The sequence below is a fragment of the Diplodia corticola genome (genome assembly GCF_001883845.1).
Source record: "Diplodia corticola strain CBS 112549 chromosome Unknown scaffold8, whole genome shotgun sequence".
NCBI classification, from domain to species: domain Eukaryota; kingdom Fungi; phylum Ascomycota; class Dothideomycetes; order Botryosphaeriales; family Botryosphaeriaceae; genus Diplodia; species Diplodia corticola.
Window position 1 is genome coordinate 686,971 of NW_017971487.1, and position 18,139 is coordinate 705,109.

Here is an 18,139-nt window from a genome sequence, read left to right on the forward strand (position 1 = left end):
GCAGCGAGTGCAGCGAATGCAGCGACGAGACGAACGGCAGAGCACCCCTGCCGGCCTGGGTACCTGTCATCGAGTCGGGACAGCGGACGAGCCCAAGACGGTGAAGCAGTTGCGGGACGGCGGGCTGCACCGCCGCATGACCAGCAGATGGAGTGTCGGGCGGCTGCAGGGCGGCGGCTGCTCTGTTGTTCCTCCCGTTGCCCTGCAGCAACCGGCCGCTAATAGTGGTGGCCGCGCCCTGGCGGCGCTAGCGCGCAGCTGACCAGCCAGGACTATCCGCGGCCGTGTACTGCACCGCGACGTCACCCTAAGCCTCACCACCTCGGGCCAGAAGCCCCCTGACATCAGCTTACCGCGGCCGGCGACCCTGCTGCTTCACCGCAGCATAGCGCCCGTGTTATCGCGTCCTCACGCGCACCGCCGGGCGCTCGCTCGCGTCGTCCTGCCGAGTGGCTGGGGCGCTGCGGTGGCCGGCCGCGCCTCTTCCCAGCCCAACCTCTCGACCGCTGCCATTCGGGCCACCCGCCCACGTCGACCCTGCCCCAGATGGCCGTCTTGTGCCACTCCAGCCTTGCCTCCCGTCCCATAAATGCCCAGCCGGGCGGGTCCAGAGGGCTGCCCGCTGCGACGCCGACCACAGCCCAGCGCCAGCCCTGAAATGGGCGTGGCAGGCAGTCTATATAGCTCCAAGCCCACCTCTACCCGCCACCACCCCTCCCCTTGATTCACCTTCCACCTTGATCCCCGGCCCTGGTCGCCCGTGCCCGTGTCCTCCCCACCCGTCGCGGCCCCTTCGGCGTCGCGAAACCATCGTGTCTTTCCCGTCCGGGTTCATGCTTGCTCCCGCTTAGTCCACTCCGCCCCGCCATGGACTGCCGCTCGCCCTCTCCGCCCCTTCACTTCCCGGACATCCGCTCCACCCCTTCGCCCCTCCGCCGCCGCCTCCCGCGCCCGCTGCCCGAGCCTCCGCTCCGGCTCCCCAAGGTCGGCACCTGGACCTCCTCGCCCTCGTCGTCCCGCGCGTGCAGCACCTGCAGCGACGGGTCCGAGAGCGTGCTCGCCATCATCCACGAGATCGATGACGTCCTGCACTACACCAACAGCATCTCGCGCCGCCGCCACCAGAAGCCTCCCCGCCTCTCGCCAACGCCCACCTACCACTACTACCCTCCTCCCCCCACCGTATTCCCCCTGTCCCCGCCGCGGCAGCGCCGAGCGTCGACGGCCTCGTCCTCGTCGCTACGCTCCGCCTCGTCGTCGTCAACCTCTTCCTCTTCGTCGTCCTTCTCCCCACCGCACTCGCCGACGCGGACGCTCCGCCGCAAGTTCTCGCCCCGCAACGAGAGCCTGCGCGAGATCCGCGCGCGCGACTCGGAAATCTGCCTGCAGCGCGTGTACGAGCGCGAGGTGATGATGTATCTCGACGGCAGCATCTTCTCCGTGCGGCGGCCGCTCATGGGGGAATGCGGCGACGATGACTACGGCGATGACTACGACAGGTGGGGCAACCCGCCCTGAAAGTTGCCCGACGCCCAAAATGGAGTGGGGTGGGGTGGGGCGGAGAGAGGATGATGGGCTTGGGCGAAAGAAGAGGGAAAAATTACAAAAGAGCAGAATTGCTTCAAGTTTCTTTGTGGGTGAGTGACCCAACACCTTTTTTTTTCTTTTCGATAGTAGATCCTTTGACGGGGGTTGCCCGGTGAACGAACGACGGACTCATTAGGTCAGCAGAAAAAGAAGAAGAAGAAGAAGAAGTGCAAAACGAAGACTAGGTTGTGGACGGTCTGCAGGGAGTGCCCCTGGAAAGACTTCTTCCTTACGTGTGGCTCTTCGTCAGGCCACAATATGTCCCCCAACCGCCGGGGGGCCCTTGCCAGCAAAGCCGCATTTGAGAAGTCATGTGAGTGGCGCTTTACGAGGAGGGGTGGTTGGGCAGCGACTACTATGCTAAGGGAAGAAGCGTCGGCGATACTAGTGGAGGATGAAAGCAGTGGCTGCAGGGAGAAAGAAAGAAAAAAGTCCAACATATTCCCCGAGCCGAGAGAGGGAAGTCATGCAGGAGGAGGGAAAAGGCGTCTGGCTTGTAATGGATTAATGAGGGTTGACGATTAGCTGGTTTGGTCCGAACGACAGCAACAGAACGCCTGGATGATAACGACAGTCACGAAGCACATGCGGAGACGAACTTAAGAGTAACGAATCGATGATTACATGTAACTAACTAAACATACTACACCTACAAGATGCATTTCAAACCATGCCGCCCGAGGTATCATGAACAGAACAGTATGCAAAAAAAAAAAAAAACACCCTCTCAAAAACAAACGCCGTATTCTTTCTCAAACCCGTGAGTTCGTTCGTTCTCCTCGCGGAGCAGCCATCTAACCGTCATGCCCTTGTTCGTTATTCACATCGCCAGATTCATCACCATCGTCAATCATACCAGAGACATCACAATCACCCTCTTTCCGTCTTACAACATGGCCTCGGACAAAACCGACCAGTCCACTCCACCTGCCCCGTTCTGCTCCTCTTCCGGAGCAGCACCGTAGCCCGACCTCGGGCGTTCCTCTCTCCTCGGCTCGGCGGCAACGACCCCATCGTCGGTAATGCCGATGCTCTTCCTCCACCGCACCTCGGCCAACAGCTCATCCCTCAGCTCGGTAAACGCCCTGAAGACGGCCTTGGCCGTCTCGTCCTTGACCAGCTCCTCGTTGACCTTCCTCTCCTCCACGTGGCCGTTCTCAACGTCGCCGCCGCCGCCGCTGCCCCGATACTTCAACCCGTCCTCGTGCCACCTCCTCAACTCGCCCCGCACCTCCTTGACCAACGCCCTCAACGACACTTGTTTGTGCTCCTTGCTCTCCTCGCGGCCGCCGCCGCTCCCCTCCTTCCCATTGACGGCGGCGGCGACCGGGACCCTCCTCAACCCGAACCGGTAATCGGGCTTGAGCACGGCGGGCGCCACCACCGCCGCCGTGCCGAACCCGCGCGACAGCACCGGCCGGCACGCGACGCCGCGGGCGACGAGGAAGAAGTGGACGACGTTGTAATGGACGACGGCGTCGTGGTGGGTGCTGCCGCCGCCGCTGCCGGCGATGATGGCGGCCAGTATCCTCCTCCTCTCTTCCATGGCCGCGGCCGGCAGCGGGAGGAGCAGGTGGAGCAGCGAGCGCAGGTGCGTGGCATCGACCAGCTCGGCGGCCGAGTGGTTGGGCGACGGGTAGGGAATCGCGGCGGAGCGCGGCGATAGGGCCGTCCATTGGGCGTTGTAGGCCGCCAGGGAGGGTCCGAGGTCGGCGGGGGACCAGGTGCGTCGGGGTGAGGGTGTGGGTACGGGTACGGGTACGGGTACGGGTATGGGTATGGGTATGGTTATGGGTATGGGTGCGGAAGTGGGTTTGGGTTTGGGTTCGAAAGTGGGTTTGGGCTGGGGTTGGGGTTGGGGATTGGGATCGCTCTGAGTTTCGGGGGAAGGGCGGGTGGATGAGGACGACGATGTGCGTGTGGCAGCGGTAGTGGCGCTTTCGGCGTCGGAAGGGTAGGATGTCGACGAGTGGCGGGAGGTGTTGGTGCCAGCGTCGCTGCTGTTAACCGAGGACCAGGACGAGTGACGGTGGTCTTGTTGCTTCTGATGGTCCAGCCGCCAGCAGTCGTCGGGAAACACGACCTTGGTTCGCGGCTTGCTCCTGCTCCTGCTCCTGCCCCGCCTCGCGGCTCGTCTTTTGCGGGTGGTGTCTTCGTCGGGGGCAGCAGTGGTAGCATTGGCTGTAGTGGTTCGTGTTTTCTTTTGTTGCTGCTCATGCTCCCGCTCCCGCTCCTGCTGCGCTTTCAGCTCCTCTTGGACCCGTCGCTTCTCCTTCTCGAGCGCATCGCGGTCTTGGCGGAGGCGTTTCTGGCTCAGCTTGAGCGCGTCTTCGCGTACTTTCAGTTGCCGCTCCTTGCGCTGAATATCTTTCCAGGCAGCTGTCAACCTCGTGGCCTCATCGAAGAGTGGAGTGGGTTGTGCAGGAGGTGGTGATGTCGACGATCTGCTTTGATTTTTCGCACATGTGACGCCTTCATCATCATCATCGGCTGTCACAGTTTCTTCCGAGCCTTTCGTGGCGGTGGCATCGGTCGGTCCAGCTTCCGCCCCTGCCGACGCTTCTGGCGAAGGCTCAGCTGCTGGAGATTCATCGACGCCAACGGCAGTGGGAGCGACGGTGGCAGCAGCGGCGCTCGTGGCAGCAGCTCGCGGTGCTTTGGCGAGACGATACGAGACCGAGTACCGGGGGCGCAGCGAGCCTGCAGCTCTCGATGATGCGGGATCACCAGCTCCACTGTCACCAGTCCCGCCCATGGAAGAGCCATGGTCCACGTCCTGGGGTTGGGCTTCGAGCGGATGCTTGTGCGGCGACGACCACGACGTCTTCCTCAGGTACGACCATGAGACCTGTCGGGAAGGCGGCGGTGGTCGCCAAGACGAGGAGGTTGGTAAAGTGGAAGTGGAAGTGGCAGGTGTTGGGGCTGGAATAGCCGTGGCAGCGGCAGCGGCAGTGGCAGCAGGCCGCGGTTTCATGCGGACTGATACCTTGGTGGTGCTGCTGCGGACGAGCGGGCGGCCATCGATGGATCTGCGCCGGGGTCTGGATGGGCTGCGGCGACTGTAGATTTTGGACGGAGGCGGGACGTGTGCAGACGATGGCCGCAGGCGCGGGACGGTGATCTCGTTCGCAGAGGGCACGGCGTTGACATCCGGGACCATGTTGGCTGGGAGATGGAGCGTCGCGAGAAAGAGCTGGAGCGCGAGATGAGCAACAGGTACATATAATATCCAGGCGCTGCCACGGCCGAGCTTCAAGCGGTTGCTCCAGTGCACCGCGTACGAAGGATTCCACAGATGCAATTTCCGGGACGAGCACTAGCTGGACGTTGGGCAGTGCCCGATGGTGACTTAGCTAAGCGCTGTAGAGGTATCTGTGTAGTCGGTAGTCACTCTCTGCTGCCAATGGCCGAGGCCGAGTGACGCAATGCGGGCGAGTCGAGCGGTGAGACGGCAAGAGTCGGCGGCGCATCTGGCAGCCGTGTTGGTCGTGAAGAAAAGCCGGATTCCCGGGTGACCAGCGTGGTGCGATCAGAGCAGGCATGGGGGGCTGCGGCGACTGGGGCGGCGACTGGGGCGGCGACTGGGGCGCGCGCTGGGCACCACTGGCGGACGACGCGACGAGGGCATCCGCGACGGACTGTTGTTATTATTGTTGTACCTAGGTATGTTGTTTGTTGACGACGTGACGCGCGACTGTAAAAGACGGGCCGGTTTCCAGCCTTCCAGCTTCCAAGCTTTGCTTCCCGCCGCCGCCAAACCCGCACCCATGCCTGCCGCAACCGCACATGGCCTCACGTTGGCCGTGCTACTGTACATACACTCATGGCCCCGGTGATCCTCCTGCTCCAAACAACAACCGCCCGGCGACGATGCCTCGAGCCCACTGATCCCTCGCCGCCCGCGCGCACATGACCCGCCAGCCACACCCCAGACGGGTAAGCGTGGCCAGAACCAGGATCCCCACGACATGCGGTCTGACTCGCTCCGTGACAACGCAGCCAGTCCACCCAGTGGTGCTCCACGGCTCCACCCACACATCCTCTGCGACGCTTGCCTCAGAAGCTCAGACGCTAAGACATGTGACCACCACCAACCACCTACGCCTCGCCGTCCTGGGCGTACGCCTCCGAGAGCTTGGAGAGCGAGTTGAACCGCTCCACCTCGTCGCCGCTGGATGCCCCCAGCAGGAGTCCGTGCTGCTGTGCCTTGCCGATGTCTTGGACCCAGGACTTCGGCACCACCATCATGCCCAAAGAGGCATCCTCCACCACCCGCACCGCCTCGTACTGTGCTTTTCCCCGCTCCAACGGAGCCGCCATCTTCTGCGCCTCCTTTGTCAAGGCCGTGCTGCGCCGCTCGCGTTGTTCGAGAATGTCCACGTCGATGCTGTGCGGTGCCATGAATCGGTATACGTAAACCGGCCTCTGCTGCCCGTATCGCCGTGCCCGTCCAACCGACTGCACCATTGCCGCATGGTACTTTTGGCTCGTACTGGTCAGGAGCGGTGAGAGAAAGATGACGTGATTTGCGTTGACGAGGTTCCTGTACTGCGTTAGTCGACATCACTCGCCATCGCTCACAAACACTTACATCCCAGATGCCGACTCGTCTCCCAGGTTGAGAATCAACACCTTCCCAAACTCGCCGTTGAGCTTGGTCTTGCCGCTGTCCGTATACCGCGAGTTCTTGACGAAAGCTTCAATCTTGTCCGTCGCGCTTTCAGACACCCGATCAATGGCGTATGCCGGGATGCTTCTGGCCTTGAGTGCTTGCTCAACCTTCGCCATCATGCTGTACGATTGCACGAAGACAATGGCCTGTTCTTCGTCGGGGATGGTTCCCAGCAACTCCATCACACTATCCAGCTTCGACCCAAAGCTCTTTGGCCCAGCTGCCACGTCCTCGCAACCGCGTAAGCTCGCCCCATGAAGGACTCCGTGCTCCCGAATCTCCATCTCACACCCGAGCACACCACACCTCTCTTCTGCCATGCCCGCGTCCAGGCAATCGCTGCAAACCACATGTCCACAGCCGACGATGACAGAGCTAAGCTCGGCCGTGGTCTCGTGGGATGCGTCCCCACATTCGCAGTACAGCTGCTTCACACCCCGGAGCGCTGATTTGACCTTTGAGATGGACCGAGCGTACCGTAGCGATCTACGCATGTTCGTAAACTTGCGAGCTTCTGCACCGACCTTGGTTCGCACAAGTGTCTGCAAACTGGCTGCAGCATCTGCGGATCGCTTGTTCCCAATACCGGCGTATTCTGCCTCGGCTTTCAGGATCATCTTCCTGATTTCAACTTGGGATTTGGGATCTGCGGCGGCGCTCAGGCCGACCCCTCTGTACCTCTGCGTCCATTGAGCCCATTCGTTCTTCGGATCGCCGCTGAGTCTCGCGAGTTTTGAAGCTTCGAGGATGTATTTTCGTAGCCTTTCCCCCTGCTCTTTGAGCTCTGCGTCGCGCTGCTCGATGAGACTGTTACATGCTGAAGTCTGGTGGACCGCTTCAATGCGCACACTAGAGCAGTTCACCAGCGCTTCCTCAGCCGTCTCGAAGTTGCGCATGGCTTGCCGTAGTTTTTTGGCTCGATCTCCAGTCTCTGCACTGGACACGCCAGCCATGGCCATGTTTCGACCCTTGAGGTACGAAGACAGCTCTTCGTAGATTGCGCGATGGTCAAGCGCCAACGGTACGGACCGCAGGCTCTCGTAGCATTTGACATCACCGATGTCGGCATAATTTTGTCGGGCGAACATGTCCAGGAACGTCTGTGCGTGTTGATGCCGCCTCTCGTGCCACGTTGGAGAGCGTCGTTCACTGAACGTCTGGAAGAGCTCGAAGCTCGTCTTCTCTTTGCGCATCTGCTTGGAATTCTCCCGTGTGATGACGCCTGGTGTGTCCCAGTCTATCCCGAGATTGACTCCCAAGAATGCCGCGAACCGCTTGACGTCCGCAAAGTCCCCAAGAGGTGGGGTTCCAGAAAGGATCCACCGTTTGTCTGCCGAGAGCGTGACCAATGCAGTGTAGTCTCTGTCGCGAAGGTAGTGGAACTCGTCGATTATGACCCGGTTGAATTTGAACTGATGGAACACTGGAAACTCCCATCGTTCCCAGTCAGCCTTCCGCGGGTATGATTTCGCAGTCCCCGGAGCCTTCGTGTGATTGCTTCGAGTTGTCTGGTCTTCCAGCTCCTCGAAGCTCTTGTAGCTTGCACCTTTGGTGCGCTTCGAGGGAATGATACCGCTGAAATCTTTATGAGACCTCGTCTTTTCCAGTTCGTCCTTGAGGTATCGCTTGAATGAGGAGACACCCAAATCTTTTAGCTGATCATTCAAATCTGGGATCCGTTTGAGACAGTACTTGAACCATGCCTCGTATTGGCGCCCGTCCGATGCAGGGACTTCTGGCACAGCCGAGACGTTTGCAAGTTGCTGGGCATAGAAGTCTTTGCCGAGGAGCGAGAACGAGGCAATGATTATCTTCGCCTGCCTAAAGTCTTCGACTCGCAAGCTCTTCAACTCATTGGCATTTCTGATCTTCAGGATTGCTCCAGAAGCATAGTCCTTGCTCGGCAGGCACTTCAAAGCTTCCTGCATCCATTGGTTTGGCAAGTTGTTCGGGACAAGCACAAGCGTTGCTTTCAATGGGATCAACCCCCCATCATTGCTGGCGCTGGTTTGAGATTCGCAGAACCCCGCGTGTATGAGAGCCAGCGACGTAATAGTCTTGCCGTATGACACTTGATCGGCAATGACACCGCCCCTCACCGTCATATCGACCTCCGCCTTTGCTTCGACTTTCCAGCGGATCGGCTCGATTACTTCTTCAGCCACCTCTTGCAGAGTGAAGTGTTTCTCCCTTTCCTGTTGCCTCATCCAGAAAAGAGACTTTCGCTGGGTAGGCCGGAGATCTAAGCGGAAGCGTTTCGGTTGCTCATGTTCTCGGTCGTTGATATTACTCAAAAGTCGAAAAGGCCGAAGACGAGGCGCTGTGGGAGGTACGTACTCGGTGGTCAGGTTCCAAGACAGAACTGCGGTTCCTTCAACCGGACGGAGATGAGCGAGTGCTCTATGAGCCAAAGAAACAACGTTCAAACCGGCCCGCAAGCGGCAGACATTGGACTCGTCAACAACTGCCGTCATGTCCAAAATTGACGGACGGGCCTTCATCCTCAACTCATACTGAGCGGCTTCTTCTGGGTCTTCCTGAGCGACAAAGGCACCCTTGTTGTTCCCTCGTCCGGAGTCAGACTGTGCCCATCGGACTGTCGGTAGCGTGGGGCCACACGCATCACAGTGTCCAATAATATCGCCAATGTCGAGTCGTCGCCACTCTTTCAGACTTGGCAGATGTGCGTTGGTCGCAAGTACCCATGAGAATGCCTTCATGAACGCTGTTCCTTTACGCGCGTCGAAACGATACTCCCTAGACCCTCCACTTCTGTCCTCGGCCTGAAAATCTAAACTCAGGACTGCCAGACTTTGTGAGCAGTCTTGAGACACTATCGTACCCCAGTCAGAAATGTTACTTGGTCCTTTGACGACAAGAAGTTTGTGCGATGCAAGCAGTTCCGTTTCTGTGCTTCCCTGGACCCAGACTCCAGTGAGGTACCCATGCGTCTGGAATGTTTTCCGGATCCAGGGCCGGAACGAGGGCTCCAGACGGGCCACCACGTCTCTTTCCTCGTTGTATTCAAGACGCTCGTGGCTATGGGAAAATAAGAAGGAGTCCTGATCGACAGGGCCAATCCGGGAAGGATCGAGGAAGAGATAGAGGGGATTGGCCTCCATCTCACTTGTAATGTGCGCACCAGAACCGGAGACGCGTCGGTACAAAGATGAACAGGCTGTGCCACACGCCGGCAAATGTCTGTATATCCCAGAAAAGTCCTTGGGCAGAATTTGTGCATCGTCGGGATGGACTGTGACATTCAATCGCTGAGGAACCGTCTCTTTTTGGTACTCGACCATCCCATACAACGCCCTCCAGGACGGATTGACATCTTCAGTTGCCTCTTGAACAGAGACCTGAAAGCGGCAAGTCGAGGGGACGAACCATTCCCAATCATCCGCCCAACAACTATTAGCGTCATCTGGATCGAGGTCCATAGGCATCTTGGCACGAGCAATGGGCGATTTAAGGATGTCTCTAAGTGGATGATTCCCAGCCCACTTTGCGGGAGCCTTGACGAATAGGCGCCACTCTGCTACATCTCCGATTTCCAGGTTTAGGAAAGCGGAATGTGACTCGTAATGGATGGCCCACTTTGAGGTGCGTTGGAAGGTCTGGAACTTGAACTGTCCCTTGAGGGCCGTCTTGACTATTTCAAAATACTCAGCACGGAGACTTTCGTCCATTTGATAACCACTCCCCAAACTAGGGAGGTGGGGGTGCGTGGAGAAGTGAAGTTCAGACGGGAAGTGATGCTTCCACCGGAGCTCAAATCCATGAGCGGTGATGCTGCGATTAAAAACTCCAGTCGTACACGCATGCGTGGGCTTGCTTTTGCATCCGGTGCATACTGAGTGCCCACATTCCTTACACACGAGGATTTCGTAATCTGTGCTTCCGAATCGACCCTCACAACGGCAGAGTCGTACGCTTTCCAAGGCATCCTTGCAAAGCCGACTGACCGAGAACCTCGATGACCCGAGGTCCTCATACACTATCGGTTGCAAATCATCCTCTCCTCGTAAGTAAGAACTGATTTTGGGAGCCGTCGAGAGTCTGGAGTTTGCTGGTGGGCCGACCTGCTTGAGCGCGGGAGATGCCACAATAAGAGCTGCCAATTGCGCTACGCCGACGACGGTCGAACTCATTGCATTACCTGCGAGGTCCTGCAGTTCTCGCATTGTCTCGATAGTGAACGAGATCTTGTCCAAGGGGAGGCCTTGAAGAGCCAGCGTCTCATACGGCGTCAACGGACCACCACGATCAGTCAAGTAGAAAATGCCAGAAGGGGTGATGCAGGAACAGATGCCGAATGGCATCTCTTGGGCAAATCTGTCCACATTCTGGCTCAACTCCATGATCGAAGTCTTGAACATGGGATCATATCCAGGCATGCCACTGCCGTTGTCCTTGGCGGCGCGGAGAAAGCGGATTTCGATTGAATCCCACACTCTTTCGACTTGTTTTGAGAACCACATTTTGTGTGCGTTCTCAAAGGTAACGCATGAGCCACTATCGATCCACTGAGTTATCGGCCGTTGGCTGCCGAGACGATCTAATGTGCGCACTTTCTGATGTCGAATGCGGCAGGCATCCCAGTTCACTGTCCTGTCTCTGGAGTCTTGTCTGTACTGTGTGTTGAGCTGGGAATTGAACTGATGGACTCGATGGTCATCCGCTGGTAAAAGGAAATCGGACGCCGGGGCGCTCGCGCGGCGTTTGAAACTCAGCATTAGTTCTTTCCATTTGCTTACAGCCGAGTGCACACTGCCGGGCCCGGGGAACTGCTCCTTGTGAATACAAACCATGTACCCACGAGTGCGGGTGTGCGGTAAATAATAATCTTTCGTGTCTACGCGCACGAAATCCGCCGCGTAACCCACCTTCTTTGCACGCTCGACACACTTGGGCCATGGTGCTCCGAAGACATTTTCCAGGACGATGATCTTGGGTTTCCACTTCTCGGCATAGCTTAAGATGGCTTCAAGCGTATCTCTAGATTCACCCTTCTCACTAAGGGTCTTGCCTTTGTTGTTGAGACTGGAAAAGTCGACACATGAGAACCCAGCAACGAGGAGATCAACATTTCCAGGAATTGCAACCTTTGCACCGTACACATTCGTCCTAATATCCATGAGTACATTTCCATACTGGGTTTCGGGAATTCCTGATACGTACGCTCCGGCCTCAAACGCGTCCTCTTTCGTAAGCTCGCGAATATCCCGGAAGATAATAGGGGGATGAAAGTTCCTCTCTATGTATGCTTGCTTCTTCGGGACGATTTCTGCGCTGAACACGTGACGAAGGCGCAGCGATTTTCCGATTTGTTGCAAAGCTTCAGACACGAGCTCAAGAGCTAGAACAGGGCTTTCTGTGCCGGAACACATTGTGGCAATGCGCAGTTCGTGACCATTCAATGCATCCAATGTCTTGTTGAAACCGTTTTCCATGGCCAGCTGTGTAATGTCCTTGAAAATATCCTCGATGTTGGATAGGGGCGGAAGATTGGTGTCAATGCCGCGTGACTTGGTAGGTCTCTTCCCGCTGGCTTCTGTCTTGCGTCTTTGAGGTTTCGGGCGCGCCTTCTCAACGAGAGTTGCGGGCTCATCCATCTCCATGAGATCCACGCCATGGGCTTCAGACTCATCTGCATCTGCATCTGGCTCGGGACTCGTGTCTAGGTCTGGATTGGAATCAAAATCGTCAGACTGAGGTGAAGCAGAGGCCCCAGACTCTGCATAGTCAGAAGCTTCGTCGTCGTCAGAAGCTTCGGCCAGGACGGCGGGCGGCTTGGCTTTTTTCGTCCGAACGGGAACTGCAAATGACTGTAAGCACTAGAGGCGGTCTGAAGACATCCAATGTCGCATAGTCCTGCTCGCCACCATAGCCAGTCACCATGTAGATGGAGAGGAATATATGAAAAGCGCGGTACATACTGGCAACGTGAGAGAACCTGCCGATTTGCAAATTTGCTTGAGCGCTTGAGCGCTTAAGATATGCACGGATGTCCCGGTTTGCCATGATTGTGATGATGTTTCGGCGTCCGCGATGGGGGGGAGGAAGTGTTTCGGACAGCTTGTGCGTGCGACGCGTGGAGCTGGGCGACGCGCCGACGCGTTCCATGCCGGACGCTGCGGAGTGCGGACGCTGCGGTGGCCGGGAGAACGGGCCGCGCCGGCGCGGCGACTGGGAGCTGCTTCATCATGGACCCAGGCAGCCAGGCAGCCAGGCAGCCAGGCAGCCAGGTGCCTGCCGCGCAATGCAGCCCCAGGTCACACGCATTGTACCAGTGCACGCATACGATACTACCTGCGCAATTCAGACACGCTCGTCCTGAGACGGACCAGAGCAACCTGAGGCCCCACCCCACTTCCGGCTTGCTGCTGGTGAAGACCGCCACGAACTGCCACGAACCGCCTCGGCTCCACATGGTTGGTTCCATCCACGCCGTTGTCTGCGGAGAGAAGTGACGTCAGCCTCCCTCGATCCAATGACGGGCGCAGCAGCCGGTACTTTGCGAACGGCGGCGCGCGACCTTCCTCACGCGACTTTGGCACGCAGCATCGGGGCGGCATCGTTCCCGTTTGGCGGGCATTTTGAAAGAGGATGTGGGCAGGGCTAGCAGACGCAACATGCCTAGTTTCTATGCTTGAAGGTGGGCGGTACGATGGCTATTGCTACCAGCGCCATCTCCGAGCATAGTACCAGCAAGTCTCTAGACTTCAGACGATTAAGGCTGAAGTGCCGTTTGGGTTGTAGCACGATGCAGGGCCCGTCACTCGGTAGTACAAAGCATTCTGCATTCCCTCAAGTCTGCCCATTGCCGACACCCAGCCAAAGGAGTCAGCACCCCTTCTCGCGAGCATGAGTGATTTTTCCAGAGGCGTTTTTGATGACATGACTGATCTGTCTACAGCGTATATGATACAGACGGCGATGGCCCAAGGTCATGATTGGGCCGCCCATTGATCTGGCAAATCAACCCAAAACCTTGGTCGCCGCGGAGACTGCCATTGTCGTTAGCATGCATTATCGACAAGACGCCTCAAAGAGCTTTACCGTCGACGCCGGTGTTGTCGGGCTCGACATGAGCCTCCTTGACCTTGCCGTCTTCGATGACAAGCGCATAGCGCTTGCTACGCTCATTGCCAAAGATAGCACGGCTGTCAAAGGAGAGATCCAGGGCCTTGGTAAAGGCACCGGCCGGGTCGGCAATGAAGCGGATCTGGGAGGCCGTTAATGGAAGAACACAGCAGGATGCGAGCCTGAATCATACGCCACTCTTGCCGGCAGGATCAAGAACATCGCCCCACGCCTTCATTCTGTTGGGTCTAGTGATCAGTACTCGGTACGACAGCGCTGAAGATTCGGCCGAGAGAGACAGCGCCTTACACGAAGGGGTCGTTGACTGAGACAACGAAGACCTGGCCGGCAGCAGCGAGCTTGGGGTGGGAGATGTATCCCGGCACATGGCTCGACGAGCACGCCGGGCCTTGACGCTCCGCGGTCAGCCGTCGGGCACGTCACACAAGTCCGAAAAGCAACTCTTACTGTACGCTGCGGGAACGCCAATGATCTGGGGCGCGATCAAAGAGGTCAGCGAGGTCGCGGGCGAGGTCGCGGGCGAGGCCGCAGCCGGGAAAGACTCACAAGTCCCTTGCCTTTCAGCTGCTTGGCGATGCTGAGCTTGTTGCCGGGGCTGGCCTCCATGAGCTCGACGTCGGGCACCGCGTCACCGACGCGCACATGGGCGCGGGCAGAGGCATGGAACCCGGCGGCGCGGGGGCGCACGAGGCGCGGCAGGGCGGCAGGAATACGACGGGCAGCAAGCATCGTGACAAGGCGTGGAGTGGCGGCGGTGTTGCAGGCACGCAGGCGCGCAGGCGCCGGACGTCACAGCGCTGGCAGGCGGAGCTCCGCGCGCGCGCTGCTGGGCCCCGGCTAAGCGAGGGCTGCAAGGCAAGGCGCCGTGCGGTGGGACTCAGGACGACGCACGCCGCTGACAGCGGAGGGCCACATCGCTGGAGATTCGATTGAGAGGGGCAATCTGGAATGAAGATCGCAGGCCGTGGCGCCCGCCCGCAGCTCCCGGGAGCGCGGCCGCGAGCTGCTACGCCGCCTCACTGGGCGAATCGGCGCGCTGCAGGCGTCACGGCGTCGCCTCAGGCTTTTCAGCGTCCGCCGGCGCGCTGCGCGATCAAACCAGCGTGGCAGCGGCCGCTCTCTCGACTGCCGCGCCGATCTGCTGGCCCCGTCAGTCAGCCTTGACTGCCCGCCGTTCCATCGCTCGCAACAAAGGCGCCCGCTCGCCGCGCCTTCCCAGAACCAGCAGCCTTCTGCCCGATCAGCTGGCCCACGGCGCTCTCTCCCTTCACGCATCGCCCGCCAAGGCCCCGCTGCGTCCCAGCCTGTCGAGTCCTCCCCGCGTCCCAAGCTCGCTCGCTCGCCAGAGCTGCCGCGCAGCTGAGGCCGTGTCCATCTGGTAGCGCTCCTCTAGCACCGGCCGCCGCCCGCCAATACCGTCGAGCCTCGCGCCTGCCTTCTCCGAACCCACCTCATCCCTCTGGGCTCCAAGTCTCGCTCATCGAGTCCTGCATCCACCGGACCCATCTCGCGTCCCGCGCGCATCCCATCGCATTGCGACACGCTTCAGCCTCTCGAGCCTTGTTCCCGTGTCTGCCCGTCCCTGGCCGTCGGGCTCTTGACGTAAACGGCACCCCTGCCTGCGACGGCCCGTCTGCCGCACGACGAGAGTCGCGCCCGCCGAACCCACGCGCGCGACCCCATCCAACGCCATTGCGTCGAGGCGTTGAGCCCGTCTACGAGCGTTGCCGTCTACGCTGGCCCGCTGCGGCTTGTCTCCGCGAAGCCCCCACGACCGCCAACCGCGCGCGACCGCATCTGAGCCCGAGACACCATGGACTCCGCCAGCACCACCAGCCAAGGAGGTGCCGGCGGTGGCGGCTCCAATTCGAGCGACTTCGTGAGTGATGCCCGCACGCGCGCACGCGCGCGCTCCCCCGTCCCTACGATGCGCCCTGCTGACCGCTGCAACAGGTCCGCAAGCTGTACAAGTGCGTCTTCTCCTGAACCCGCTTTCGTCCTCGTTAAGTCCGCCCATTGACCATCGCTGCAGGATGCTGGAAAACCCCTCCGACGAAAGCGTTGTGCGATGGGGAAATGAGGGCGACAGTTTTGTTGTTTTGGAGGTAGCCGCCCTCCGCCACGCCTCCAGCGCCAGCACTGATTTTGGCGCAGAACGAAAAGTTTACGAAGCACATCCTGCCCAAGCATTTTAAGCACAGCAACTTCGCCAGTTTCGTCAGACAGCTAAACAAATATGATTTCCACAAAGTCCGGCACAACAACGAGGAGAACGGGCAGTCGCCCTATGGCGCAGGAGTGAGTACAGTCGACGGCTATGACGCAAAAACGGTGCTAAGCGCAGCAAAACCAGGCCTGGGAGTTCAAGCATCCGGATTTCAAGATGAACAATAAAGATGCCCTGGACAATATTCGAAGGAAGGCGCCCGCACCGAGGAAGCCCGCCGCCAACCCCGAGGACATGGTCATTCCTACGCAGCAGATGGACATGTTCAACACGCAACTGATGGCGACGCAACAGCAGCTCCAGCAGTTGCAGGAGCGCTATAACGAGTTGAGCATCCACCACTCGATGCTTCTCCAGGAATTGATGGGGATGCAGAAGACGATTGTCAACCACGAGCACATCATGCAGAGCGTCATGAGCTTCTTGCATTCGGTCGATGCTCAACGAAGGAGGGATAGCAGACTGGTTAACCCGTTCCCGGGAGACGGTCCTGGAGCGCAGAATGGGAACATGGATCCGTCAAACCAACAGATGCCATCCATGGAAGATGACGGCCCGGCCTCGCCTCTTCAGCATGCTTCGAAATTGCTCAGCGAAACGAACGCCGACGCGATGCTCAACCCGCGTAACCTGGAGCACATGAATGAGCTGGCTATGCGCATGAACGGGACCCTCACCACGCCACCTCCGGATATGCTTCGCAATGGCACCCGCCCAGCCAGTCGCAACGCCGCGCCCCATTCGGCGAGCTCTTCAACATCCATTCGTCTGGGCGACATTGACTCCCTCGTATATCCTGTCGGGCAGAACAACGGCATCGATCCCATGTACAGCGAGCACATCAACAACATTCCTTATCCGATGCCGACCAAAGCGGTCGAAGGCAACAACAGCAGTGGTGGCAGCAACAACAACAACAACACCGCCGCCGCTGCCGCCGCCAGCAACAACGATCCCAGATTCCGCGCTGCGGAACACCGCAAGAAGAGCGCTCAAGTCGATCCTGGTTGGATTCGGCAGCCTCAGATTTTGTTGGTTGAAGACGATCACACTTGCCGGCGTATTGGAAGCAAATTCCTCTATGCTTTCCATTGCTCCATCGACAGCGCAGTAAGTATCGTCTGTGTTTTGTGGTAACATCTCATGCTGACTTTTGTCTAGCTGGACGGTTTGGAGGCTGTCAATAAGATGAACCATGGATCGAAGTACGACTTGGTTCTCATGGATATCATCATGCCCAATTTGGATGGAGTGTCTGCTTGCCACTTGATTCGGCAATTCGATTCGACGCCGATCATTGCCATGACATCCAACATTCGTAGCGACGATATTTCGATGTATTTCCAGCATGGTGAGTACGGGGTTAAGCATTGCAAGAACCTCCTCTAACGTTCAGCAGGTATGAATGACGTCTTGCCAAAACCTTTTACCAAAGAAGGCCTGCTGCAAATGCTTGAAAAACATCTTGCACACTTGAAGAAGCCAGGTCACGGCATGGATGCCATGGTCCCCCCAGCAGTGCAAGCACCTCAACCGCTCCCGCAGAGTTCCAACAGGCCCTCTCTGAAAGACGAAGATTCGCCCGCAAAGTCGCCCACAACTGGTAGCAATTGGAACTCACCCAGCCAGATGCCGGGTGTTTCTCCTGTCGGAAGCACGGTTGCTGATGAGTATATGAGTACTGTTCCCGGTCATCCGGGCGCCTACGGAGTTCCACCTGGTGCTGCGCCTCTACAAGCTGGCATGCAGTACAATACGTCCCCCCAATTGGCGATGGGAGCGCGGCAGCCGAGTGCTCAGCACCGAAGACAGATATCCGAGATTTCCGGGGGAGACGACATGAACGCACCGAACAAGCGGCAGCAGCTCTACGCCAATGCACAGCTTCAACCCCAAGCCATGAATCCAATGCAAAGGCCACGATAACACCGAACGCGGTGTTAGATTTTTTTTTAAGGATTTTTCAACACGTCAGGCGCAAGGCAAGGTGGGATACTAGGTGTTCCTCGATGCATCTAGTGTTTTTGTTTCAATTTTCCGCTCCACCATTTACCCGTCCAGGGCTGCTCCGCTTCGAGCAAGCTCGTGGAAGCTGTGCTAGGGGAGGAGGGAGGAGGGAGTTGCTCTTCAGCTGAATGAGCATACCATCGGAATCTACGATATGGAGAATAAAAAATCTAGAGGGGGATACGCAAAGGAGCCGAATCAGGGCCTTGGGCCGCCGGGAGCGGGCGTACGGCAACGGCGTCAACGGAATCGGATTCGGATATTTTGGGGGGTTTAGGCGAGTCTCCGGGGTCAGGCACCCATTGAACAATCTTGGCGTTGCTCGTACCAATCGAGGCAGATGATGACAATTTACATTGCCGTTTTTAACGTGCTGTTCCAAGCAGAAGCGGCTTGAGACTGAGCGCATCAGCGAGCGAGAAGGGCGGGATCCATTGTATATCTGTGTAGAAGAAGGTTCAATATGTAGTAACTGGCAAGAACTGCTTCGATAGTGCGAGGTATGTATTTAGAGTTGCAATCGAAGCATGGAAGTAGAT

The 18,139-nt window shown here is 58.4% G+C and overlaps 5 protein-coding genes across 5 annotated transcripts; 2 read left to right on the top strand and 3 right to left on the bottom strand.

Moving 5' to 3' along the window:
* Positions 1 to 867: 867 nt before the first annotated feature.
* On the top strand, positions 868 to 1,518 carry BKCO1_8000217 (uncharacterized protein; the record flags this gene model as incomplete). The annotated part of the gene is made up of 1 exon (XM_020279322.1): positions 868 to 1,518. One exon carries the CDS (start codon positions 868 to 870, stop codon positions 1,516 to 1,518), a length of 651 nt encoding a protein of 216 aa, XP_020133388.1.
* Positions 1,519 to 2,473: 955 nt separating this feature from the next.
* BKCO1_8000218 (uncharacterized protein) lies at positions 2,474 to 4,747 on the bottom strand (the record flags this gene model as incomplete). The annotated part of the gene is made up of 1 exon (XM_020279323.1): positions 2,474 to 4,747. The coding sequence occupies one exon, from the start codon at positions 4,745 to 4,747 to the stop codon at positions 2,474 to 2,476; it is 2,274 nt and encodes a 757-aa protein (XP_020133400.1).
* Positions 4,748 to 5,685: 938 nt separating this feature from the next.
* On the bottom strand, positions 5,686 to 12,385 carry BKCO1_8000219 (c-5 cytosine-specific dna; the record flags this gene model as incomplete). The annotated part of the gene is made up of 4 exons (XM_020279324.1): positions 5,686 to 6,130; positions 6,179 to 11,386; positions 11,441 to 12,077; positions 12,199 to 12,385. The coding sequence occupies 4 exons, from the start codon at positions 12,383 to 12,385 to the stop codon at positions 5,686 to 5,688; spliced, it is 6,477 nt and encodes a 2,158-aa protein (XP_020133252.1).
* Positions 12,386 to 13,240: 855 nt separating this feature from the next.
* BKCO1_8000220 (tsa family protein) lies at positions 13,241 to 14,095 on the bottom strand (the record flags this gene model as incomplete). Its single annotated transcript, XM_020279326.1, has 6 exons — positions 13,241 to 13,269; positions 13,322 to 13,487; positions 13,539 to 13,584; positions 13,655 to 13,754; positions 13,814 to 13,838; positions 13,913 to 14,095. The coding sequence occupies 6 exons, from the start codon at positions 14,093 to 14,095 to the stop codon at positions 13,241 to 13,243; spliced, it is 549 nt and encodes a 182-aa protein (XP_020133325.1).
* Positions 14,096 to 15,179: 1,084 nt separating this feature from the next.
* Positions 15,180 to 17,519, top strand: BKCO1_8000221 (response regulator; the record flags this gene model as incomplete). Its single annotated transcript, XM_020279327.1, has 7 exons — positions 15,180 to 15,245; positions 15,320 to 15,336; positions 15,399 to 15,471; positions 15,521 to 15,664; positions 15,720 to 16,703; positions 16,755 to 16,944; positions 16,993 to 17,519. The coding sequence occupies 7 exons, from the start codon at positions 15,180 to 15,182 to the stop codon at positions 17,517 to 17,519; spliced, it is 2,001 nt and encodes a 666-aa protein (XP_020133324.1).
* Positions 17,520 to 18,139: the final 620 nt, after the last annotated feature.